This window comes from Phoxinus phoxinus (genome assembly GCF_949152265.1).
Source record: "Phoxinus phoxinus genome assembly, chromosome: 13".
NCBI lineage: Eukaryota > Metazoa > Chordata > Actinopteri > Cypriniformes > Leuciscidae > Phoxinus > Phoxinus phoxinus.
Window position 1 is genome coordinate 35,859,645 of NC_136888.1, and position 26,180 is coordinate 35,885,824.

General features: G+C 48.3%; 2 protein-coding genes across 4 annotated transcripts in view; one reads left to right on the plus strand and one right to left on the minus strand.

Annotated features, from left to right (window-relative positions):
* Nucleotides 1-4,684, minus strand: part of ppp2r5ca (protein phosphatase 2, regulatory subunit B', gamma a) — a 26,761-nt gene extending 22,077 nt beyond the window's left edge. Inside the window, exons 1-3 of one of the 2 annotated variants that reach the window (XM_079633624.1) lie at nt 4,587-4,684; nt 4,263-4,325; nt 3,611-3,725 (exon numbers count right to left, since the gene is read on the minus strand). In XM_079633624.1, coding sequence (XP_079489750.1) covers nt 3,611-3,725; nt 4,263-4,325; nt 4,587-4,649 — 241 coding nt within the window. In that variant the 5' untranslated portion in view covers nt 4,650-4,684. The remainder of the gene's footprint in view (nt 1-3,610; nt 3,726-4,262; nt 4,326-4,586) is intronic. The other variant, XM_079633625.1, reaches the window with a different exon arrangement.
* A 458-nt stretch (nt 4,685-5,142) lies between these two features.
* The window catches only part of dync1h1 (dynein, cytoplasmic 1, heavy chain 1), an 83,181-nt gene continuing 62,143 nt past the window's right edge, over nt 5,143-26,180 (plus strand). For both annotated transcript variants that reach the window (XM_079633885.1, XM_079633886.1), the window contains exons 1-24: nt 5,143-5,487; nt 6,794-6,881; nt 7,416-7,589; nt 8,502-8,757; nt 10,949-11,135; nt 12,287-12,558; nt 13,220-13,447; nt 13,813-14,889; nt 15,546-15,725; nt 15,924-16,073; nt 16,327-16,473; nt 16,544-16,684; nt 16,762-16,938; nt 17,466-17,576; nt 17,653-17,772; nt 17,847-18,086; nt 18,680-18,835; nt 19,726-19,839; nt 19,920-20,030; nt 22,636-22,845; nt 23,898-24,044; nt 24,361-24,527; nt 24,612-24,785; nt 25,417-25,582. In XM_079633885.1, coding sequence (XP_079490011.1) covers nt 5,235-5,487; nt 6,794-6,881; nt 7,416-7,589; nt 8,502-8,757; nt 10,949-11,135; nt 12,287-12,558; nt 13,220-13,447; nt 13,813-14,889; nt 15,546-15,725; nt 15,924-16,073; nt 16,327-16,473; nt 16,544-16,684; nt 16,762-16,938; nt 17,466-17,576; nt 17,653-17,772; nt 17,847-18,086; nt 18,680-18,835; nt 19,726-19,839; nt 19,920-20,030; nt 22,636-22,845; nt 23,898-24,044; nt 24,361-24,527; nt 24,612-24,785; nt 25,417-25,582 — 5,046 coding nt within the window. In that variant the 5' untranslated portion in view covers nt 5,143-5,234. The remainder of the gene's footprint in view (nt 5,488-6,793; nt 6,882-7,415; nt 7,590-8,501; nt 8,758-10,948; nt 11,136-12,286; nt 12,559-13,219; nt 13,448-13,812; nt 14,890-15,545; nt 15,726-15,923; nt 16,074-16,326; nt 16,474-16,543; nt 16,685-16,761; nt 16,939-17,465; nt 17,577-17,652; nt 17,773-17,846; nt 18,087-18,679; nt 18,836-19,725; nt 19,840-19,919; nt 20,031-22,635; nt 22,846-23,897; nt 24,045-24,360; nt 24,528-24,611; nt 24,786-25,416; nt 25,583-26,180) is intronic.

The following is a 26,180-nucleotide window of genomic DNA, read 5'->3' on the forward strand; positions in this document are numbered from 1 at the left end:
CGAGTCCAAGACCAGGACTAGTCGAGTCCAAGACCAGGACTAGTCGAGTCCAAGACCAGGACTAGTCGAGTCCAAGACCAGGACTAAGTCGAGTCCAAGACCAGGACTAGTCGAGTCCAAGACCAGGACTAGTCGAGTCCAAGACCAGGACTAGTCGAGGGACCAGGACTAGTCGAGGGACCAGGACTAGTCGAGTCCAAGACCAGGACTAAGTCAAGTCCAAGACCAGGACTAGTCGAGTCCAAGACCAGGACTAGTCGAGTCCTAGACCAGGACAATTCGAGTCCAAGACCAGGACAATTCGAGTCCAAGACCAGGACAATTCGAGTCCAAGACCAGGACTAGTCGAGGGACCAGGACTAGTCGAGGGACCAGGACTAGTCGAGTCCAAGACCAGGACTAAGTCAAGTCCAAGACCAGGACTAGTCGAGTCCAAGACCAGGACTAGTCGAGTCCAAGACCAGGACTAAGTCGAGTCCAAGACCAGGACTAAGTCGAGTCCAAGACCAGGACTAAGTCGAGTCCAAGACCAGGACTAAGTCGAGTCCAAGACCAGGACTAAGTCGAGTCCAAGACCAGGACTAGTCGAGTCCAAGACCAGGACTAGTCGAGTCCAAGACCAGGACTAGTCGAGTCCAAGACCAGGACTAGTCGAGTCCAAGACCAGGACTAAGTCGAGTCCAAGACCAGGACTAGTCGAGTCCAAGACCAGGACTAGTCGAGTCCAAGACCAGGACTAGTCGAGTCCAAGACCAGGACTAGTCGAGTCCAAGACCAGGACTAAGTCGAGTCCAAGACCAGGACTAGTCGAGTCCAAGACCAGGACTAGTCGAGGGACCAGGACTAGTCGAGGGACCAGGACTAGTCGAGTCCAAGACCAGGACTAAGTCAAGTCCAAGACCAGGACTAGTCGAGTCCAAGACCAGGACTAGTCGAGTCCTAGACCAGGACAATTCGAGTCCAAGACCAGGACAATTCGAGTCCAAGACCAGGACAATTCGAGTCCAAGACCAGGACTAGTCGAGGGACCAGGACTAGTCGAGGGACCAGGACTAGTCGAGTCCAAGACCAGGACTAAGTCAAGTCCAAGACCAGGACTAGTCGAGTCCAAGACCAGGACTAGTCGAGTCCAAGACCAGGACTAAGTCGAGTCCAAGACCAGGACTAAGTCGAGTCCAAGACCAGGACTAAGTCGAGTCCAAGACCAGGACTAAGTCGAGTCCAAGACCAGGACTAAGTCGAGTCCAAGACCAGGACTAAGTCGAGTCCAAGACCAGGACTAAGTCGAGTCCAAGACCAGGACTAAGTCGAGTCCAAGACCAGGACTAGTCGAGTCCAAGACCAGGACTAGTCGAGTCCAAGACCAGGACTAGTCGAGTCCAAGACCAGGACTAGTCGAGTCCAAGACCAGGACTAAGTCGAGTCCAAGACCAGGACTAGTCGAGTCCAAGACCAGGACTAGTCGAGTCCAAGACCAGGACTAGTCGAGTCCAAGACCAGGACTAGTCGAGTCCAAGACCAGGACTAAGTCGAGTCCAAGACCAGGACTAAGTCGAGTCCAAGACCAGGACTAAGTCGAGTCCAAGACCAGGACTAAGTCGAGTCCAAGACCAGGACTAAGTCGAGTCCAAGACCAGGACTAGTCGAGTCCAAGACCAGGACTAGTCGAGTCCAAGACCAGGACTAGTCGAGTCCAAGACCAGGACTAGTCGAGTCCAAGACCAGGACTAGTCGAGTCCAAGACCAGGACTAGTCGAGTCCAAGACCAGGACTAGTCGAGTCCAAGACCAGGACTAAGTCGAGTCCAAGACCAGGACTAAGTCGAGTCCAAGACCAGGACTAGTCGAGTCCAAGACCAGGACTAGTCGAGTCCAAGACCAGGACTAGTCGAGTCCAAGACCAGGACTAGTCGAGTCTAAGACCAGGACTAGTCGAGTCTAAGACCAGGACTAGTCGAGTCTAAGACCAGGACTAAAGTGTGCATATAACTATATTCACTACAGGTTTAGAATAGAATATTTGAATATAACTAAACAGCAACATGAAAGTTTACAGCAGCAAAGTCACTAAATATTGTACATTTACTCACAAAGGTTTTATTGAACTTTACTTACAGTAATGTTAACTTTTGTCAACTCGCTTCTTCACTAGCCGACACCTCGACCGCTGTGTGTGTGTGTGTGTGTGTGTGTGACACTGAAAATACAGTTAATCTTTCAGCGCTACTTTCTAACCTCCTAAAGACTCAAACGCACAGGCTAACTCTCACACTCGGGTCGGAACAGTGATCGACGCACGCGCGGAGCCGGGCATACACCCGGCGATGGCAGTGCCCGTTCTAGATCACGGTGAACTAAACCAAAAGCGCTACCAGTTTTCTGAACGAGTGCGCTCCATCAACGGGTTAGTTAAGGAGAACAAGCTGGACTCGGGCCAAAAGAACCCATACTATAATATATCATAACTCATTAATAAAACCTGATGATGAAGATGAAGATGATGAAGATGATGATGGTGATGATGAAGATGATGAAGATGATGATGGTGATGATGATGACGATGTCCGTGTCACTGAAGCGTCACTCTGAGGTCAGAGTGTGTTACTGATGAACTGGACAATAAAGTGTCATTGAGATGCAGCTCCTCAATCGTGAGCATCCGCTGAGATCTAAATTATGCATCACCAACATCCTGTTCATTAGAGAACACAGCAGATCCACGCGGAGCATCAATTCTTAATTCAAGACGACGGACAACACTGATGTAGTAGATCCACACACACACACACACACACACACACACACACACACTCACACACACTCACACACACACACTCACACACACTCACACACACACTCACACACACACACCTGTGAGAGCGTCCAGCGGCTCCAGCTCTCTGCTGATGCTCACACACACACACACACACACACAACACACACACACACACACACACACACCTGTGAGAGCGTCCAGTGGCTCCAGCTCTCTGCTGATGCTCACACACACACACACACACACACACACACACACACACACACACACACACACACACACCTGTGAGAGCGTCCAGTGGCTCCAGCTCTCTGCTGATGCTCACACACACACACACACACACACACACACACACAACTGTGAGAGCGTCCAGCGGCTCCAGCTCTCTGCTGATGCTTACACACACACACACACACACACACACACACACACACACCTGTGAGAGCGTCCAGTGGCTCCAGCTCTCTGCTGATGCTCACACTCACACACACACACACACACACACACACACACACACACACACTCACACACACACCTGTGAGAGCGTCCAGCGGCTCCAGCTCTCTGCTGATGCTCACACACACACACACACACACACACACACACACCTGTGAGAGCGTCCAGTGGCTCCAGCTCTCTGCTGATGCTTACACACACACACACACACACACACACACACACACACACACACACACACACCTGTGAGAGCGTCCAGTGGCTCCAGCTCTCTGCTGATGCTCACACACACACACACACACACACACACACACACACACCTGTGAGAGCGTCCAGCGGCTCCAGCTCTCTGCTGATGCTCACACACACACACACACACCTGTGAGAGCATCCAGTGGCTCCAGCTCTCTGCTGATGCTCACACACACACTCAGTCTGCGGTGTGTGTTCGGGCCGGACGTGTGTTTTCTGGTCCTGGTCCTCTTATTCAGACCCTGAAGAAACCAGAGTCACACAAGCAGATTCCCGTTACAAGCCTGATTTCCTGAAGCGGATCTGGGTCACATTCACTGTCTCCCACACACACACACACACGCGCGCGCACACACACACACACACACACACACACAGCTCTGGTAATGAAAGCTCTCGCTGTCGACACTGGAATGGCTTTATAAACTACTGAGGTAAACAGTTCTCCTCAGGGTTAGATATTAATACAATCAAATGACCAGGTATAAATCAACAACTGAAATTAACACAAGATTCATGGTACATCTCATATAATGAACTATGATAATAATAATATTCAGAATTTCAATCACAATCCAATAGCTATACTTATGGTTACTGAAATGTTGTTTGTATGGCTGAAAACTGGTAAAGTATGAAAAATTGGGTACTTACTTAGCCTGTCATAATGTGTATTGCTAATATCAACAACATTATGTTCTAAACTAACATTGAATAATACAGTCAACTAATCTGAACGTTTCCATTTTACCTCATATCATCCAATAATCAATATTTACCTCATGTTCAGAGTCCTGATCATCTTCATGCTGTTTGCTTCCCTTTCTGCTGGATTTCACACACTGGAAACATGATAGATAGATAGATAGAGAGATAGAGAGATAGATAGATAGATAGATAGATAGATAGATAGATAGATAGATAGATAGACAGATAGATAGATAGATAGATAGATAGATAGATAGATAGACAGACAGATAGACAGACAGACAGACAGATAGATAGATAGATAGATAGATAAAAAGTTAATTGAGGTAATCTACCTAAAAGATTATATAGAAATTGTACAGTTTGTCTATCATTTTCTCAACAGAAAGTCTTACCTTGTCTTTCTTTGACTTCTGCGGCATCATGAGTGACAGTGAACTAACTGACTGAACACACATTCATGCGCGCGCGCGAGCGCTGATTGACAGGTGCCAGTCACGTGATAGCAGCCGCTCCATTTATGCTCCATTTACGGTTCAAAACCTCTATGTTCAAAACAGACTTTAGTTTTATGGGGTTCATGTAAGTTATTATTTAGGTTTAGTAGTCAATATATTCAGTAAGTGAGCGACATGCTTCTAGACTAAATACAAAAGTCAATCAAACTTTATGTTGCCTCAGGGGTTTTTAAGCAGTCTGCCACCTTATAAGAAGTACAATACATTTGCATTTCCATATGTAAGTGTTTATATTATTATTTTTCTATTGTATATCATGTAATTGGGTGTGATCAGGGTGTGATGCACGAGAAAAGCGATGACGCATTTCGGCTTTCTGGGTAATGTAGTTCAAATGTCACGTTAACTTATACGCTCCCCTGGTGGAAAAACTACATATCACAGACTTCCGCGAAACAATAAAGTTCCCGACGCGCTGGGCGCTGGTCATAACGGTGATGTGACAGAGTCCGTGATACAGCGCGATCTCTCTCACAGCTCACTCATCGGCTATTCTCGGTTAATCTCGGCCCATTGTGCAGGGAAATGTCTGACAGTGGCGGGGGAGAGGACAGTGGCGGTGGGATGGAGGGTTCTGCTGCCGTACACACAGTGGCGGACGCCTCAGTTCTGCAGAAACACATCCGAAAGCTCGTGCCACTGCTCCTGGAAGATGGCGGCGACGCGCCCGCGGGCCTCGAGAGCGCGCTGGAGGAGAAGAGCGCGCTCGAGCAGATGAAAAAGTTCCTGTCAGATCCACAGATTCACTCGATTCTGGTGGAACGGAACGCGCTGAAAGGTTAAAAGCCGCATGATCATCAATTAATCTTATCTTAAGGGTTAAAATCACTCTCATGCGTTATTAAGCTCATGATTGCAATGTCTGTGTGCGGGTTTGCAGCGACTGTCAATCGATTTCGTGATGTTTTATTGCATTATCGCAGAGTTTGTGTGGCCCCGCCCTGCTTGAGTCGCTCCTGTGATGTGTCAAAAATGAAAGTTTAGTTAATGTTTATTTTAGAAACATGGGTGTAAAGATAGTTCTTGAATTTGTGATCAAATGTCAACAATAAGTGATCGATGCGCGTTCAGGGCGTGTTTGCTGCACTGCAGATCGGTGACGTCACGATCATCCGAGTAGGAAAGATCGATTCCTCGATTTTAATCGGTATCGATTCTAAAGTCCCACTCCCGAGAATCAATCTGTTAACTTTAGTTGTTTTTAGTTGACTAAATTGATCTTAACATTATTTCTAGCTCATGCCATCAAATAATCACAATAAGCTTTGTTAGTTATGATTTTAAACAAAGTATAAGCTTTCATATCCAGTCAGTTTCATCAGTAGTTCAGTCAGTAATTGTGTGTTTGTGTGTGACAGATGAACTGATCATCTCTTCTTCTTTACTACTAACGTTAGTTACAGCAGCAAATGAACATCAGAAGGAATGTTGAAATATTCAGAACAACTTCCTGAAATCGATCATGTCATGTAATTGGTCAATCAGTGTTTCAATCGCGGAAAATCGCCAATAAAACCGCTTGAGATCAATAATGTCATGTAATTTACCTCAGACATTTAATGACGATAAACTCGATAGTTAGCTAGTAAACGAACTGTAGAGAGGAGCATTTGATAAATATATGTGCTATATGGTATTCATTAAATTTTTACTGAACTTCACTTTAGGCTTCAAAAGAATGCTCTTCAGAAACACTACGGGTGACGTCACACACACTATACAGTCTGACCTGTCCTGTAATATTACAGTAATGCACAGCTGTGTTCCTGTAGAGTTCACAGCTTCAGTTTGGAGATATTTTATTACTTGAGATAAATTGTACTGCATCTGATGTATAGTATATCCATATGAATGGGGATTGATGATAATTGTGTAATTTGTGCCGGTGTGCCTCATGACTACAGTGATCAACAGTGTAGCGGCGGGCCGGGAGCGATGCTGTGCTCGTGTTTATATATGAATGTGCTCTTGTGTTCCAGACTCCAGTAACAGCCTCACGTCACATGTCTGGTTTTAAATAATAGTCGTGTTAAATAAAGGCTGATTTATCACTAATAGCCGGTTGTTTCTTGTGATTGGCACAGAGGATGTTGGCGATGAAGGCGAGGAGGAGCGCGAGTGCATTTCCTACAGCGTTAGCATCGACATCCACTACGGGCTCAAATCTAACAGGTGACGAGCGTCAAACATCTGATCCTGATCTGTGCGTGTGTCTGCAAATGTGATCCTGATCCTGATCTGTGTGTCTGCTAATGTAAACGTGATCCTGATCTGTGTGTCTGCTAATGTAAACGTGATCCTGATCTGTGTGTCTGCTAATGTTGATCCTGATCTGTGTGTCTGCTAATGTAAACGTGATCCTGATCTGTGCGTGTGTCTGCAAATGTGATCCTGATCCTGATCTGTGTGTCTGCTAATGTGAATGTGATCCTGATCTGTGTGTCTGCTAATGTGAACGTGATCCTGATCTGTGTGTCTGCTAATGTGAATGTGATCCTGATCTGTGTGTCTGCTAATGTGAATGTGATCCTGATCTGTGTGTCTGCTAATGTGAATGTTGATCCTGATCCTGATCTGTGTGTCTGCTAATGTGAACGTGGTCCTGATCCTGATCTGTGTGTCTGCTAATGTGAACGTGATCCTGATCTGTGTGTGCTAATGTGAACGTGATCCTGATCTGTGTCTGCTAATGTGAACGTGTTTCAGCCTGGCGTTGATCAAGCGCACGGGAGTCATCGACGCGGATAAGCCGATCTCCACTCAGGTGCGTGTTCTGACGCTCAGCGAGGACTCCCCGTACGAGACCCTGCACTCCTTCATCAGCAATGCTGTCGCTCCGTACTTCAAGTCCTACATCCGGGAGTCTGGCAAAGCCGACAGGTAACGTCTCCTCCCACACCATTCCTGAAGGGGGCGCTCACTTCAGAGTTCACATCTCCTGATCGTTTACTCTCCCTCGTCATCATGATCGTGTGCTTCTGTCTTCAGTGGAAGAGAAGGTGTGTGAGGAACACACTCCAGATGTTCTCCATATAGTGTCTTCAACGGTCCAGCGGGGGACTGTCCAGATGTGAGTTTCAGCTTCAAAGTCTCGATCCAGCCGAGATCCCGATCCTTCCAGGTTGAAAGGTCAAGCGTGACGTCGGCGGAAGTACCGACCCAGTGTTTATAAAGTGAACGTGCAAAGACGGAGGCAAACGCCATTTACAACTAAAAAATACTAAATAAAAGGTAAACCAACGCTGTCGGGTGATCTTGAAGTTGGAGGAGAATGAGGAACACGCGTGACCTTTCACCCTGATGATGTAATGTGTGCCGCATCACAGCGAGTGCAAGACCAGCATCAGTGGTTAAAAGTGTATAAATGTGTATTTCTATATAAAATGGCCGCTGGTGTGTCTAGATGAGACTCTTATTCCTCGGCTGGATCGTGAGAGACTGAAGCTGAAACTCACATCTGGACCTTCGACCCGCTGGACCATTGAAGACACTATATGGAGAACATCTGGAGTGTGTTCCTCACACACCTGCATCTCTGTTCCACTGAAGAGAGAAACACATGAACATCTGGGATGACGTGGAGGAGTGTAAACTATCAGGAGATGTGAACTAACTCTAAAGAAGCTTTTCAACCAAAGAAAGAAACTCGTCCAGTCGTGACGCGGCTGTATTTTGTATATGTACAGTTTCCTCTGATAACAGAACACTGTACCTGTGAAGTGGACTCATGCTCTCTCTGTAAAGCTGTAAACGTGAGTTGAGTTGTGTGTGTGTGTGTGTGTGTGTGTGTAGGGACGGAGATAAGATGGCCCCCTCGGTGGAGAAGAAGATCGCGGAGCTGGAGATGGGGCTCCTGCACCTCCAGCAGAACATCGAGATCCCCGAGATCAGTCTGCTCATACACCCCATCATCAGCAACGTGGCCAAGCAGTGCTACGAGCGCGCGGAGAAGCCCAAGGTCACCGACTTCGGGGATAAAGTGGAGGATCCCAGCTTCCTGAACCAGCTGCAGTCCGGCGTCAACCGCTGGATCCGGGAGATACAGAAGGTGTGTGTGTGTGTGTGTGTGTGTGTGTGTACACCAGCTGCAGTCCGGCGTCAACCGCTGGATCCGGGAGATACAGAAGGTGTGTGTGTGTGTGTGTGTGTGTGTGTGTGTGAACCAGCTGCAGTCCGGCGTCAACCGCTGGATCCGGGAGATACAGAAGGTGTGTGTGTGTGTGTGTGTGTGTGTGTGTGTGTGTGTGTGTGTGTGAACCAGCTGCAGTCCGGCGTCAACCGCTGGATCCGGGAGATACAGAAGGTGTGTGTGTGTGTGTGTGTGTGTGTGTGTGTGTGTGTGTGTGTGTGTGTGTGTGTGTGTGTGTGTGTGTGTGTGTGTGTGTGTGTGTGTGTGTGTGTGTGTGTGTGTGTGTGTGTGTGTGTGTGTGTGTGTGTGTGTGTGTGTGTGTGTGTGTGTGTGTGTGTGTGTGTGTGTGTGTGTGTGTGTGTGTGTGTGTGTGTGTGTGTGTATTACCTGTACTGAAGGACTGCTAGGATAAAAACAAGGATAACATGATAAAATGAAGTTTTATGTCAGAGGCTGCGTGTACATTACCCTTGGAATTATAAGGTTCTATCTGACATTTTTGTAAAAATTTAGTTATTCACATATTCTTATTCTGTGACCACTTCTTTACATTATGTGATGTTTTTTAAGTTGTGTACATTTTGGAACTTTTTATTTAGAAAAGAAAAAGGTTATTTCTACAGTCGAATGGAATGCAAAAACTTTAAAGCTCAATATCTCAAAACCAGTCAGAATGCAGATAGAACTTATAATTCCAAGGTGGCGATTAGGAATTTAAAATGCGCTCAATGGAAATGTACATTTCGCATAAAATTAATTAATAAATGCTGTCTGGGGCCTCACTACGTGCATGTTATTTGTGAGGCTTTTGGCGCTATAGCGAGCGATAATAAACTTGCGTTTATTAACCGAATAATGCGTCTTTCGGAAGAACATTGTAGCCGGAACTACTTCTCTCTGTGTACGTCTATGGCGAGTCACGCGGCTCCTGGGCTACTCCGCATCCGAAAAATAAAATAGTGTAAAATAGTCCCAATGTAAACACTTATTATAGGAGTACCAGTGGCTCAGGATAAGACAAAAACACGGATTGGAAAATGATTCATGATGAACTCGCTCGTTATATAAATTCTGTAAATTTTGAATAGAAAAAAGGCAAGGGCTTTTATTTAATGCTCATTGCTCAGAAGTTTTCAAAATATGACGCGACCCCCCCACAGAGCTCGCTGACGCCCCCTTGTGGACCGCGACCCCCCCACAGAGCTCGCTGACGCCCCCTTGTGGACCGCGACCCCCCCACAGAGCTCGCTGACGCCCCCTTGTGGACCGCGATCCCCTGTGGGGAACCGATGACGTAGAGGACGCGGTGTGTGTTTGGACAGAAGACAAGACAGAGTTCTTTATAAAACTCATAAAAGACAAAATAATTTCAGGAATACTGGATTCTAAACCTCACAGAAACGCCACAATCGAGACCTCAGAGCAGAACTCCTCATATGAGCTGCTCTCAGTATAAGAGTCCTTCCCTGCCATTAATGCTGGATAACACACACACACGTCTCCTTCCGTTAATAATAATGTCTAGTGCGGTGGCTGTGATATATAAACCTACCAACGGCCGTTGCCATGATTTCTTAAATGACTTAATGACGTTCTAGTCGCATAACATCGGTTAATGGAAACGCCGTCATTTCGCAATAGTTTTGAATTGATATTTTGAAGGGGAAAAAAAACGCACAAGTTTTGCGCAAATCTGTAATGGAAACGCAGCTAGTGCCTGTTGGTTTTTACATTACAAGCATCTTTTGGCCATATAAATATCAGCGTCTGCACCAAACTGCATATGTTTGCTCAGTTTAAGCCTCTGAATAAAATGTAGCCATTCTCACTATATGAGCCATAAAAGCCTGATGAATATAATATTATACTCAAGAAATATTTTTAATAAAAGTTCAATAAACTGTTCCGTTTAAAAAAAAAATCCGTTTCTGAATGTTATGTCCTGCGGCGTGCGGGAACGAGCCTCATTGGTTCTCATGTGTCCAGAAAGCGTCCGATTTATTTTATTTAAACAATCTTTTCTCACACGATTAGCGCTGCAGTCCGTCCGGCTGAGAGTAGTGCCATATTGCTCTTAAAGATCAACGTGTGTGTGTGTGTGTGTGTGCAGGTGACGAAGCTGGACCGCGACCCGGCCTCCGGAACGGCCCTGCAGGAGATCAGCTTCTGGCTGAACCTGGAGCGAGCGCTCAACCGGATCCAGGAGAAGCGGGAGAGCCCCGAGGTCCTGCTCACTCTCGACATCCTCAAGCACGGCAAGCGCTTCCACGCCACCGTCAGCTTCGACACCGACACCGGTGAGCGTCCGGCTGTCACGGCCCCTCCACTGACGTCCAGCATTACATTTAAAGCTCCTCCAGTGCCATGTGCCCGTGTCGAGTGACCACAATACCGGAAGTGGTGCGTGCCACGTACGGGAATACATGGACCGCATTATTGCACCGTTTACTAAGGCTATGCAATACATTTAAAACCATTTACAATCATAATATAGCAGAGTGCTGTTGTGCAATCACTAAGGCTGGGATTCGGTTCATAAATATATGCGCTGTTTAGTTCCCCACAGAGAAGCAGGACGGTTATGTACATGTGTGCAGATTACAGATGTTAGTCCCTCAGCTCGTTCGCAGTAAACGCCGCTCACACACACTGTCTCTGCGTGTGCGGTGTGTTCAGGGTTCCAATGACGTGCATTCGGGACGTGGTTTGTGTTTCATAGTGTCACTGTTATCATTTATATGCGTTTCTTAACTCCATCTCTGCGTGCTGCGAGTGTGTGTTGCTCATAGCGCTCACTTGGGAACGCAGTGTGCGCCATTTCTCCAGATCTGTAACGTCACTCATCTGTACATCTACGCCAGCACAGGGGAATCCTGAAATATGTTTCTAAATATGCAAATTGTTGTTCATCGCGATTTCAAAATAACAGTTCAAACCTTCGCTCTGAGTTAGCATGTTTTGATGCGCACATGTTCTGTTCAGGAAATTACTGCGGCTGTTGCCTTTCTACTGCACAGAAGTGACAAATTCTTAAAAATTGTGACAAAAAGATTAAGTGGACATTTGATTTAAATGTTGTTTGGCCGATATTAACCCAGGATTGGATCAGGCGGTAACACTAACACCAGGCGCTTCTGCAGGCATTGGCTATAAAATATAATGTACATAAGTTTATAATAGTTCACATTTATTTTACATGGTGTATTTTAATGGTGTTGTTCAATAAAACCCATGATTACTTTCTTTTAACTTAATTTGAACCTATTATCATCAAATATATTATTATCTATTTGTATTTTAAGTGATTTTAAAGGCTGTTGTTCACATGGATATTTTTATTACCACAATTTTTTTTATCTGAATAATCGGTAGAAAATCCATGACTAAAATAATGTGTGTCTGCAGGCACGTTCCTCGTTTCTAACGCTAGTGTGTGTGTTTCTCTCAGGACTAAAGCAGGCCGTGGAGACGGTGAACGATTACAACCCTCTGATGAAGGACTTCCCCCTCAACGATCTGCTGTCGGCCACCGAACTCGACAAGATCCGGCAGGCGCTGGTGGCCATCTTCACTCACCTCCGCAAGATCCGCAACACCAAATACCCCATCCAGCGAGCGCTGCGACTGGTGGAGGCCATTTCCCGAGACCTGAGCTCTCAGCTGCTCAAAGTGCTGGGCACTCGCAAGCTCATGCACGTGGCCTACGAGGAGTTCGAGAAGGTACCGGCCGGTCCAAGCTAGGCTTGCTGCGGTGTTACCGCTGTTCAGAAGCAACACCGTTATCACTTGCCCACCGCCCCCCACTGTCGATTTGATTAAAAACATTTTTTTTTAAATAATTTAGTTTATTTGAAGAACCAACACTACAATTAAAACTGAACTTGTCTGCTTAATAAATCGTGAGCCGAGCGAGAATCGCTGCACAGGAGTCAGATCTCATTAATCACGAGAGTGAGGATCTGACTGACGAATATTTGGTGTCAAAGCGAATGTAAAATCACCTATTTAAGCGAGTTTGTCATTGTAGTGTTTTGTTGTTGTGTTTTTCATTCAGAATAAGGCTAATGAACTCCCCATTCAAGCAATCCGCCCTGAACTGGCACTAATTTAAAAGCGAAACTAAAATGCGCACGGGCATTAATAACGGTGCGTGTCCACGGGCGCGGAGCAGAATAGAGTGCGCGTTTTCAATTCATTCCTATGGTAGGAGTAACGCTCGCTCTGCTCCGCACCGTCATGAATGCCCGTGCGGACGTGCGCATTTTAGTTTCGCTTTCAAGTTAGCGATTTAAAAGCCCCCGCCGGTGATGCCAGTATTACCATTATTCGTTACCATTTCCATTATCCGCTCAGGCCTCGCTCACGCTCTGCTCCTCCACAGGTGATGGTGGCGTGTTTCGAGGTCTTCCAGACGTGGGAGGACGAGTACGAGAAGCTGCAGGTGCTCCTGAGGGACATCGTGAAGAGGAAGAGGGAGGAGAACCTGAAGATGGTGTGGCGTCTGAGTCCTGCGCACAGGAAGCTCCAGGCCCGCTTGGACCACATGAGGCGCTTCAGACGCCAGCACGAGCAGCTCCGAGCCGTCATCGTGCGCGTGCTCCGGCCTCAGGTGCGCAATCTGCTGTGATCTGAGCTAGCCAGGTTTACATGAACGCGCGGCAACTTACATGGGCTATCATAAGAGTTTTATTCATATGAACATTAAAAGGGGTCGTCGGATGCCCATTTTCCACAAGTTGGTGTGATTCTTTAGGGTCTTAATGTAAAGTTTGTAATTTAAATTCCTCAATGTTTGTGTAAAACACGCTTTTACCTCCTCAAAAACAGCTGTTTACAGCGACCCGTCTCTTTAAATGATAATGAGCAACTGCTCACTCAGCCCTACTCTTCTACAGGACAGTTTTGAGTACTGTAGAGTAGAGAAATATTGCATGTTGGACTTGCGCTTGACTTTGCCTGCTCTTGTCTCTGCAGGTGTCTGCCGTGTCCCAGCATGCTCAGGGAGAGACCGCCGAGCCGGCCGATCTGAAGGTGGCCGAGGTTCTGTTCGACGCTGCGGACGCTAACGCCATCGAGGAGGTCAATCTGGCGTACGAGAACGTGAAGGAGGTCGACGGCCTGGACGTCTCGAAGGAGGGAATGGAGGCGTGGGAGGCGGCCATGAAGCGCTACGACGAGCGCATCGACCGCGTGGAGACGCGCATCACGGCCCGCCTGCGTGACCAGCTGGGCACCGCCAAGAACGCCAACGAGATGTTCCGCATATTCTCCCGCTTCAACGCCCTGTTCGTGCGACCGCACATCCGCGGAGCCATCCGCGAGTACCAGACGCAGCTCATCCAGCGCGTCAAGGACGACATCGAGTCTCTGCACGACAAGTTCAAGGTGCAGTATCCCCAGAGCCAGTCCTGCAAGATGAGCCACGTGCGGGACCTGCCGCCCGTCTCCGGCTCCATCATCTGGGCGAAGCAGATCGACCGGCAGCTCACGGCGTACATGAAGCGCGTGGAGGACGTGCTCGGCAAGGGCTGGGAGAACCACGTGGAGGGTCTGAAGCTCAAGCAGGACGGCGACAGCTTCCGCGCCAAGCTCAACACGCAGGAGATCTTCGACGACTGGGCCCGGAAGGTGCAGCAGCGCAACCTGGGCGTGTCGGGCCGCATCTTCACCATCGAGAACACGCGCGCGCGCGGCCGCACCGGCACCGTGCTCAAACTCAAAGTCAACTTCCTCCCCGAGATCATCACGCTCTCCAAAGAAGTGCGCAACCTGAAGTGGCTGAGCTTCCGCGTGCCGCTAGCCATCGTCAACAAAGCGCACCAGGCTAATCAGCTGTACCCGTTCGCCATCTCGCTGATCGAGAGCGTGCGCACGTACGAGCGCACCTGTGAGAAGGTGGAGGAGCGCACCTCCATCTCGCTGCTCGTGGCCGGCCTGAAGAAGGAGGTGCAGGCGCTCGTCACCGAGGGCATCTCGCTCGTCTGGGAGTCCTACAAGCTCGACCCGTACGTCCAGCGGCTGGCGGAAACCGTCTTCAACTTCCAGGAAAAGGTAGATCTGATCCAGTGGTACAGGTCACACGAAGAACTCTTCCAAGCTTGTTTAGGTTGTCACGATGTGCTAGTATTTAAGCAGAAGCCTTTAGAAAGACACGGATCGGTGTTCGATCAAATTTTGATGACGTAAAAAAAAAAGTCTTTGACGCCTAATCTGTGATCATCGTGGAACCTAACACGGGTACTTTGTGTAATCCTAGTTTTTCAAATAGGCCTATTTAAAAAAAAAATATTATGGAAATAAATGTTTTGGTTCTTATTTCATAATCAGCCTACTATGGAAACTTGTTTCAAAATGAATTCATAACTTTTTATGTCACATTTCTGACTTTTTTTCCCTCCTAATTGTGAGTTAAAAAGTTTAAACTGTGAGATAGTTGCTCTTAGCTTTGGTTACCAATCGAGCTTCCACACTGTAGAGTGTTTTTGTCATCATTACTGTAGTTCAGTTCACAGTGACCAAGATCAGAGCGCTTACGGTCATGATGGAGTTTAAAGAAATGAATATCAGCCAATCAGAATCATTCCTTGTAAAAACATCAATGCAGTCGTGTGTGTCCTTCCTTCGGCTGGTGGTGTAAACGCTGCGTTCACAGGCAGGGTGAGGAGAGATGTGAACGGCATGTTGACTTGTGGGTACTTCACTGTTAGGTGGATGATCTTCTTCTGCTCGAGGAGAAGATTGACTTGGAAGTGCGTTCGCTGGAAACCTGCATGTACGAGCACAAGATGTTCACGGAGATCCTCAACCGCATCCAGAAGGCCGTCGATGACCTGAACCTGCACTCCTACTCCAACCTGCCCATCTGGGTCAACAAGCTGGACATCGAGGTGAGCGCAAATCACGCCACTCTGTGGACCGTAACGTTACAATACTGAGTTACTTCATTGAAAAGCTACAAATGATGTTAGTTATGATCTTATCCTGCACTCTGATCTGCCCGTCTGGGTCGGTGACCTGGACACCGAGGCGAGCTCTGCTGGTCTGTCCGCGGGGTCGTGTCCACTAATGCTAACGTTCGTCCGCAGATCGAGCGCATCCTCGGGGTGCGTCTGCAGGCGGGGCTCAAGGCCTGGACGCAGGTCCTCCGGGGACAGATGGAGGACAAGGCGGATGTGGACATGGACACGGAAGCTCCTCAACTCAGTCACAAGCCTGGAGGAGACCCCAAGATCAAGGCAAGACATTGTGGAGCTCATCTAGTCTAGTCAGCTTTATTTCTGTAGCGCTTTATGCTAAACGGATCATTTCAAAGCAGCGTCACAGTAAGAAACAGGAAAATTATAACAATCAATCATGCAAAGTTTTTAATCTGTCATTATTCAGATCCATTCAGTTCACGCTTCTGATCTGATGGTGTCAGTGCTCAGATCTTAGCTACAACTACACTGACCCTAACTGCACTCTGAACCGTGTTCTTCCTCCAAACAGAACGTCATCCATGAGTTGCGGATCACAAACCAGGTCATCTACCTGAACCCGCCGATTGAAGACTGCCGCTACCGGCTCTACCAGGAAATGTTTGCTTGGAAGATGGTCATTCTGTCTCTGCCCAGAATCCAGAGCCAGAGATATCAGGTGTGTGTTAGCTTAGCTCTGCGTTGGCTTTAGTCTCCCGCGCCTGCGCTAATGTTTGCTCCTTAACCAGGTCGGCGTTCACTACGAGTTATCCGAAGAGGAGAAGTTCTACAGGAACGCCCTGACCAGAATGCCCGACGGTCCGTCCGCACTGGAGGAGGCGTATAATGCTGTGAAGGAGAACGTGTCCGAGGTGGAGCAGTACGTCAAGGTAGCGTCTTCCCTGTGAGTGAGCGCGTGTGCTGTAGGGTCACGCGGACCATGTGACTGACTGCGTCTGGTCCTCAGGTGTGGCTGCAGTACCAGTGTCTGTGGGACATGCAGCCCGAGAACATCTACAACCGTCTGGGAGAAGACCTCAACAAGTGGCAGGCGCTGCTGGTGCAGATCCGCAAAGCCCGAGGCACGTTCGACAACGCAGAGACCCGGAAAGAGTTCGGGCCGGTCATCATCGACTACGGCAAGGTCAGAAGATGGCGCTCGGTTCACTCCATTGCTCCCTTAGGAACTCATTACAATACTTTTTATGCGGAGTAATGGGTTACAATATTGGGTTACTTCATAAAAAATATTACAAATTATGTTACTTAGTTACTTTTTATGGAAAGTAATGTTAGAATATCAAAAAGTAACATAATTCGATATTTTTTATGTAGTAATGTTACAATATTGCATTTGCATAAAAAGTAACATAATTTGATACTTTATGAAGTAAGTTATGTTACAATACTGTTGCTTCATTAAAAGTAATAAATTATGTTGCTTATGGAAAGTAATGTTACAACTGGGTTACTCCTTATAAAGGTAACAACTAGTTACTTTTTATGGAAAGTAATGTTAAAATATTGTTACTTCATGAAAAGTATCAAATTACGTTACTTAGTTACTTTTTAGGGATAGCAATGTTACAATATTGTGTTTCTTCATAAAAAGTAGCTTATTATGGAAAGCAATGCAGTAAAATACTCTAAAGCGTGTGTTGACGTGTGTAGGTTCAGTCGAAGGTGAACCTGAAGTACGACTCGTGGCATAAGGAGGTTCTCAGTAAGTTCGGACAGATGCTGGGCAACAACATGCAGGACTTCCACTCGCAGATCTCTAAGGTGTGTGTCGAGCTCTGCCGGTAAGCATGTGCACATGCTCAAGTGAGCTTGTCTGATCTTTCCTGCGGTCTTCCAGTCTCGCCAAGAGCTGGAGCAGCACTCGGTGGACACGGCCAGCACGTCCGACGCCGTCACCTTCATCACGTTCGTGCAGACGCTGAAGCGCAAGATCAAGCAGTTCGAGAAGCAAGTGGACGTGAGTAGCGCGGCTGGCTGATGCGTGCGGCGCGGTGTGTGTTGTGCTGTCACTGACGCCGCTGCTCCCCGCAGGTGTTCCGCAACGGCCAGCGTCTGCTGGAGAAGCAGCGCTTCCAGTTCCCGCCCTCCTGGCTCTACATCGACAACATCGAGGGCGAGTGGGGCGCCTTCAGTGACATCATGAAGCGCAAGGACACGGCCATTCAGCAGCAGGTGGCCAACCTCCAGATGAAGATCGTGCAGGAGGACCGCGCCGTGGAGAACCGCACCACTGACCTGCTGTCCGACTGGGAGAAGACCAAACCAGTGGGGGTACGTGTGTGTGTGTGTGTGTGCGTGTGTGTATGTGTGTGTGTGTGGAGAACCGCACCACTGACCTGCTGTCCGACTGGGAGAAGACCAAACCAGTGGGGGTACGTGTGTGTGTGTGTGTGTGTGTGTGTGTGTGTGTGTGTGTGTGTGTGTGTGGAGAACCGCACCACTGACCTGCTGTCCGACTGGGAGAAGACCAAACCAGTGGGGGTACGTGTGTGTGTGTGTGAGAGAGTATGTGTGTGTGTGTGTGGAGAACCGCACCACTGACCTGCTGTCCGACTGGGAGAAGACCAAACCAGTGGGGGTACGTGTGTGTGAGAGTGTGTGTGTGTGTGGAGAACCGCACCACTGACCTGCTGTCCGACTGGGAGAAGACCAAACCAGTGGGGGTACGTGTGTGTGTGTGTGAGAGAGTATGTGTGTGTGTGTGTGGAGAACCGCACCACTGACCTGCTGTCCGACTGGGAGAAGACCAAAGCAGTGGGGCTACGTGTGTGCGTGTGTGTGTGTGTGTGTGTGCGCGCACCTCTGACCTGCTGTCCGACTGGGAGAAGGCCAAACCAATGTGTGTGTCCTCTGTGTGTGTGCAGGGCAGTCTGCGTCCGGAGGAGGCGCTGCAGTCGCTCACGATCTACGAGGGCAAGTTCGGGCGTCTGAAGGATGACCGTGAGAACTGTGCGAAGGCCAAGGAGGCGCTGGAGCTGACGGACACGGGTCTGCTGAGCAGCAGCGAGGAGCGCGTGCAGGTGCGGTACTGACTGTGTGTGTGTTGCTCAAATAACCATCTTCATAATTCTTGTCGTATGTTGTCGACATATTAAGGTTTTTACGGTGGAGATTCTGGATCTCTGTTCATCACTCAGACAGAAAACTAATATCTGTTCATCATGTTTTAGGTGTAAAATGTTATGATAGTCAAAGCAAAAATTATTCAGACACCATATTTTTTCCACTAGTGTGTGCAGGAGTCTATTGTTCACTTCTGTAAGTGAGGAGAGCAGAATAAAGTAAAACTGTGACATATTATACACAATAATTCTTCATACAGCGACCAGTAAAAATGATAAAGATTTGGGGCCAAAAATGACTCGCACACTTTGAGCTGATCATGTTCTGCTGAAGTGTTTTTTATTTAATTGCTAATGCTCTTTTTACACCACAGACTGAACACAATTAAACATTAGCGCTCTGCTAACGTGTGTGTGCTGTTTGTCAGGCAGCTCGTAGCGCTCTCCTAACGTGTGTGTGTGTGTGTGTGTGTGTGTGTGTGTGTGTGTGTGTGTGTGTGTGTGTGTGTGTGTGTGTGTGTGTGTGTGTGTGTGTGTGTGTGTGTGTGTGTGTGTGTGTGTGTGTGTGTGTGTGTGTGTGTGTGTGTGTGTGTGTGTGTGTGTGTGTGTGTGTGTGTGTGTGTGTGTGTGTGTGTGTGTGTGTGTGTGTGTGTGTGTGTGTGTGTGTGTGTGTGTGTGTGTGTGTGTGTGTGTGTGTGTGTGTGTGTTGTTTGTCAGGCGGCTCGTAGCGCTCTGCTAACGTGTGTGTGCTGTTTGTCAGGCAGCTCGTAGCGCTCTGCTAACGTGTGTGTGCTGTTTGTCAGGCGGCTCGTAGCGCTCTGCTAACGTGTGTGTGTGTTGTTTGTCAGGTGGCTCTGGAGGAGCTGCAGGATCTGAAGGGCGTTTGGTCCGAGCTGTCGAAGGTGTGGGAGCAGATCGACCAGATGAAGGAGCAGCCGTGGGTCTCGGTGCAGCCGCGCAAGGTTAGCCGCGCTCCTGTCGTAGCGCCTGACACGCGTGTCCGCGGGTTAGCGTCACTGACTCGTGTTCTCGTTCCCCACAGCTGCGCCAGAATCTGGACGGGCTCCTGAACCAGCTGAAGAACTTCCCCGCCCGCCTGCGCCAGTACGCCTCCTACGAGTACGTGCAGCGGCTGCTCAAAGGCTACATGAAGGTGAGCCGCTTTTATAACGCTTTAATGTACAATTAAAAAAAGAGTTGAAGTTAATGGTCTTATTGGGCTGATTAACCCAGCTGTTCATTTTCAATTTAATACATTTTACAAACACACTTCGTTTGAGTCGCTAGAGTGCGTCTGAGTCGCTAGAGTGCGTCTGAGTCGCTAGAGTGCGTCTGAGTCGCTAGAGTGCGTCTGAGTCGCTAGAGTGCGTCTGAGTCGCTAGAGTGCGTCTGAGTCGCTAGAGTGCGTCTGAGTCGCTAGAGTGCGTCTGAGTCGCTAGAGTGCGTCTGAGTCGCTAGAGTGCGTCTGAGTCGCTAGAGTGCGTCTGAGTCGCTAGAGTGCGTCTGAGTCGCTAGAGTGCGTCTGAGTCGCTAGAGTGCGTCTGAGTCGCTAGAGTGCGTCTGAGTCGCTAGAGTGCGTCTGAGTCCCTAGAGTGCGTCTGAGTCGCTAGAGTGCGTCTGAGTCGCTAGAGTGCGTCTGAGTCGCTAGAGTGCGTCTGAGTCGCTAGAGTGCGTCTGAGTCGCTAGAGTGCGTCTGAGTCGCTAGAGTGCGTCTGAGTCGCTAGAGTGCGTCTGAGTCGCTAGAGTGCGTCTGAGTCGCTAGAGTGCGTCTGAGTCGCTAGAGTGCGTCTGAGTCGCTAGAGTGCGTCTGAGTCGCTAGAGTGCGTCTGAGTCGCTAGAGTGCGTCTGAGTCGCTAGAGTGCGTCTGAGTCGCTAGAGTGCGTCTGAGTCGCTAGAGTGCGTCTGAGTCGCTAGAGTGCGTCTGAGTCGCTAGAGTGCGTCTGAGTCGCTAGAGTGCGTCTGAGTCGCTAGAGTGCGTCTGAGTCGCTAGAGTGCGTCTGAGTCGCTAGAGTGCGTCTGAGTCGCTAGAGTGCGTCTGAGTCGCTAGAGTGCGTCTGAGTCGCTAGAGTGCGTCTGAGTCGCTAGAGTGCGTCTGAGTCGCTAGAGTGCGTCTGAGTCGCTAGAGTGCGTCTGAGTCGCTAGAGTGCGTCTGAGTCGCTAGAGTGCGTCTGAGTCGCTAGAGTGCGTCTGAGTCGCTAGAGTGCGTCTGAGTCGCTAGAGTGCGTCTGAGTCGCTAGAGTGCGTCTGAGTCGCTAGAGTGCGTCTGAGTCGCTAGAGTGCGTCTGAGTCGCTAGAGTGCGTCTGAGTCGCTAGAGTGCGTCTGAGTCGCTAGAGTGCGTCTGAGTCGCTAGAGTGCGTCTGAGTCGCTAGAGTGCGTCTGAGTCGCTAGAGTGCGTCTGAGTCGCTAGAGTGCGTCTGAGTCGCTAGAGTGCGTCTGAGCTTCACTAGAGTGCGTCTGAGCTTCACTAGAGTGCGTCTGAGCTTCACTAGAGTGCGTCTGAGCTTCACTAGAGTGCGTCTGAGCTTCACTAGAGTGCGTCTGAGCTTCACTAGAGTGCGTCTGAGCTTCACTAGAGTGCGTCTGAGCTTCACTAGAGTGCGTCTGAGCTTCACTAGAGTGCGTCTGAGCTTCACTAGAGTGCGTCTGAGCTTCACTAGAGTGCGTCTGAGCTTCACTAGAGTGCGTCTGAGCTTCACTAGAGTGCGTCTGAGCTTCACTAGAGTGCGTCTGAGCTTCACTAGAGTGCGTCTGAGCTTCACTAGAGTGCGTCTGAGCTTCACTAGAGTGCGTCTGAGCTTCACTAGAGTGCGTCTGAGCTTCACTAGAGTGCGTCTGAGCTTCACTAGAGTGCGTCTGAGCTTCACTAGAGTGCGTCTGAGCTTCACTAGAGTGCGTCTGAGCTTCACTAGAGTGCGTCTGAGCTTCACTAGAGTGCGTCTGAGCTTCACTAGAGTGCGTCTGAGCTTCACTAGAGTGCGTCTGAGCTTCACTAGAGTGCGTCTGAGCTTCACTAGAGTGCGTCTGAGCTTCACTAGAGTGCGTCTGAGCTTCACTAGAGTGCGTCTGAGCTTCACTAGAGTGCGTCTGAGCTTCACTAGAGTGCGTCTGAGCTTCACTAGAGTGCGTCTGAGCTTCACTAGAGTGCGTCTGAGCTTCACTAGAGTGCGTCTGAGCTTCACTAGAGTGCGTCTGAGCTTCACTAGAGTGCGTCTGAGCTTCACTAGAGTGCGTCTGAGCTTCACTAGAGTGCGTCTGAGCTTCACTAGAGTGCGTCTGAGCTTCACTAGAGTGCGTCTGAGCTTCACTAGAGTGCGTCTGAGCTTCACTAGAGTGCGTCTGAGCTTCACTAGAGTGCGTCTGAGCTTCACTAGAGTGCGTCTGAGCTTCACTAGAGTGCGTCTGAGCTTCACTAGAGTGCGTCTGAGCTTCACTAGAGTGCGTCTGAGCTTCACTAGAGTGCGTCTGAGCTTCACTAGAGTGCGTCTGAGCTTCACTAGAGTGCGTCTGAGCTTCACTAGAGTGCGTCTGAGCTTCACTAGAGTGCGTCTGAGCTTCACTAGAGTGCGTCTGAGCTTCACTAGAGTGCGTCTGAGCTTCACTAGAGTGCGTCTGAGCTTCACTAGAGTGCGTTTGAGTCGCTAGAGTGCGTTTGAGTCGCTAGAGTGTGTTTGAGCTTCACTGGCTCCCCAACAGATTCAGAGTTAGGGATGAGTGATGTGCAGGTTGTGAAGCTCCGCTGCCGTGTGCTGACGTGCAGGTGAACATGCTGGTGATCGAGCTGAAGTCGGAGGCGCTGAAGGACCGGCACTGGAAGCAGCTGATGAAGCGGCTGCATGTGAACTGGGTTCTGTCGGAGCTGAGTCTGGGCCAGATCTGGGACGTGGACCTGCAGAAGAACGAGATGGTGGTGAAGGACGTGCTGCTGGTGGCTCAGGGGGAGATGGCCCTCGAGGAGTTCCTCAAACAGGTGAACACACACACACACACACACTCACACACATGCACTCACACTCACACACACTGGTGGCTCAGGGGGAGATGGCCCTCGAGGAGTTCCTCAAACAGGTGAACACACACGCACACACACACGCATTCACACACTCACTTACGCACACACTCACTCACGCACTCACTCACGCACACACGCACTCACACACTCACTCACTCACTCGCGCACTCACACACATGCCGCACACACACACTCATACATGCCGCACACACACTCATACATGCGCACACACACAAACACAAAGGGTGGGGGAAAGTTACTTTGAAAAGTAATGCATTACAATATTGTGTTACTCCCTTAAAAAAATAACTAATTGCATTACTTAGTTACTTTTTTAGAAAAGTAATGCGTTACGTTTTCCACCTGGACTGGGCTGGACATTAAATGCATACATTCTTTTGTTTTATTTAACATATTTAGTTGTTGGAGCTTAGTATTCTGATTCAGCATTTCAATAGTTTTATTCATTTTGTGCATGTGTGATGAGTCAATGCACACACACATTTAGTCTACAATAACATCATATTTACACACACACACACACTTAGTCTAGAACTACAATAACATCATGTTTACACACACACACACACACACACACACACACACTTAGTCTAGAACTACAATAACATCATATTTACACACACACACACACTTAGTCTAGAACTACAATAACATCATGTTTACACACACACACACACACACACACACACACACACACACTTAGTCTAGAACTACAATAACATCAGGTTTACACACACACACACACACACACACACACACATGCACTTCCACTTCTCTCAACATGAGGACAGGAGAGCTGTCAGTCTATAAATGTGAAACCGTAACTAGTGTTACTTATGTGTAAAGTAACTCAGAGATGTTGCTGTAGATTTAGCAGTAATGTTACTCTACTAGTTACTGGGAAAAGTAATTTTCTGATTACATAACTCGAGTTACTTTAATGAGTTCCCCCAGCGCTGTGTTCAAACGCTGTTTCCTCCGGCCTGCAGATCCGTGAAGTGTGGAACTCGTACGAGCTGGACCTGGTCAACTACCAGAACAAGTGTCGCCTGATCCGCGGGTGGGACGACCTCTTCAACCGGGTCAAGGAGCACATCAACAGCGTGTCGGCCATGAAGCTCTCGCCGTACTACAAGGTGACGCATCATCATCACGACTCCTCCGCTTGTGCGGTTCTCAGTCGGGCGGAACTTCTGGGATCCACGATCCGATTCAAAGCGATTCCTATGATCAAATCTATGCTTGTATCGAATTGAAATTTGATTCTGAGATTTAGTGGATATATTTCTTATATTTGGATATGTATAAGAAAAGCTATTGAACATTGAGTGATTTAATTTGTGACTCGATTTGAATCGGCGGATGATAGAATCACGATTCATATGTGAACACCCCTAATCATACAGCGCTGGCTTCTCCACAGGTGATCATGTGACTTGTGTTTGTCCGCAGGTGTTCGAGGAAGACGCCCTGAGCTGGGAGGACAAGCTGAACCGCATCATGGCGCTGTTCGACGTGTGGATCGACGTCCAGCGCCGCTGGGTTTACCTGGAGGGCATCTTCACAGGCAGCGCAGACATCAAACACCTGCTCCCCGTGGAGACCCAGCGCTTCCAGAGGTCAGAGGTCAAACGCATGTATTACACTAGTGTGCTGCAGATCTCTGGCTGTGGACTGAACATGTGACCCGTGTGGTTTTACAGCATCAGCACGGAGTTCCTGGCTCTGATGAAGAAGGTGACCAAGTCTCCTCTGGTCATGGACGTCCTGAACATCCAGGGGGTTCAGAGGTCACTGGAGAGACTGGCCGATCTGCTGGGAAAGATCCAGAAGGCACTGGGAGAATATCTGGAGAGAGAGCGCTCGTCTTTCCCCAGGTCAGACGTTCATTAGACCCGAGGGATCATGGGAATGAAATCCAGAAGATGACAGATGATAGTTAGGCTTAGTTTGGTTTGGATTAGTGTTCTGAGGAACTGAGGAAAGTGTTGGGGACGCACCCATATAAACATTTTGGCCAATTCCAATAATTCTTTATATTTGAAAGCTGAGAGCCGATATATTGGCCGATAAATCTAAATACATATGATTACAAAAACTAAACTCACCTTTAAAAGCCACGTCCCAAACACACAACAATGTTCTCATGATAGCGCCATGCAGCCGATCCGACAGACTTGCACATTAGATTACTATCATATTTCAAGCAATTTAAAAGCATCATGTTGAACTGTTATGGGTTTTTTTAGTTCCCAGAGTTCTCGTCAGCCTGACTAAACATAAACAGGATAGGTTGACTAAATATGATGATAACTGAAGGACATTAGACGCAGGAAAGCTGACGAAACGAACACTAGATAATGTGATGTCCGGGAAGGGTTAGCCCACCAGTTTCTGACTCACCGCTGTCACCGCAGTGCATACTGAGAGTTACTGCTCTGCCACATGTGTTGGTTGTGTCACGCTTGTGGAACATTAAAGACTCTGGACTGGTGCTGTCTCCTGCAGGTTCTACTTCGTGGGCGATGAAGATTTGCTGGAGATCATTGGCAACAGCAAGAACGTGGCCAAACTGCAGAAGCACTTCAAGAAGATGTTTGCCGGAGTGTCCAGCATCCTGCTGAACGAGGACAGCACCGAGGTCCTGGGCATCTCGTCCCGAGAGGGAGAGGAGGTGCGGCACGCATCACATGACCCGCTCTTTCCTCAGCGCAGATCCTTTAACCTCATCCGGCCCTCGCACTTTAACACATCTTCCCCTCGCGGGGCAAAATCACCCGAAGACTAAAATTATACCTTTTTAAATTACTAGATTTGATCAATAAATATGAATTTTTAGCCCATCCCTCAGATCCTTTCAACTTAAATTCAAAATAACTCTCATAACCCTTTAATTCGGCTCTAAATATCTTACATCGGGAGTCTGTGACCTCTTGTGGAACAATAATAATGATGATATTTCCTGCCTCTAGATGTGCTTATATCTCTATATGGAGCAGATGAGCTGTTCCTCTGGGTCCTAAAGTCAGTTCCTCCTCAGTGTGTGTTCAGACACGCATGTACACATTATAAAAGTTATGTATTTTTTTGCATATATTTGCTCATAAATTGAGCATTTTTGTTTTTTTGAAGCATTCTATTAATTCCTAAGGGGTCATATTGACCCGAGAGGGAAGGATGTGTTTCTTATTTCAACCACAAATTTTTTTTGTGTGTATTCGTGGTTCAAGTTCGGAAAAAAGTCCTGGGGTCTTGGGGTCACAATGGCCGAG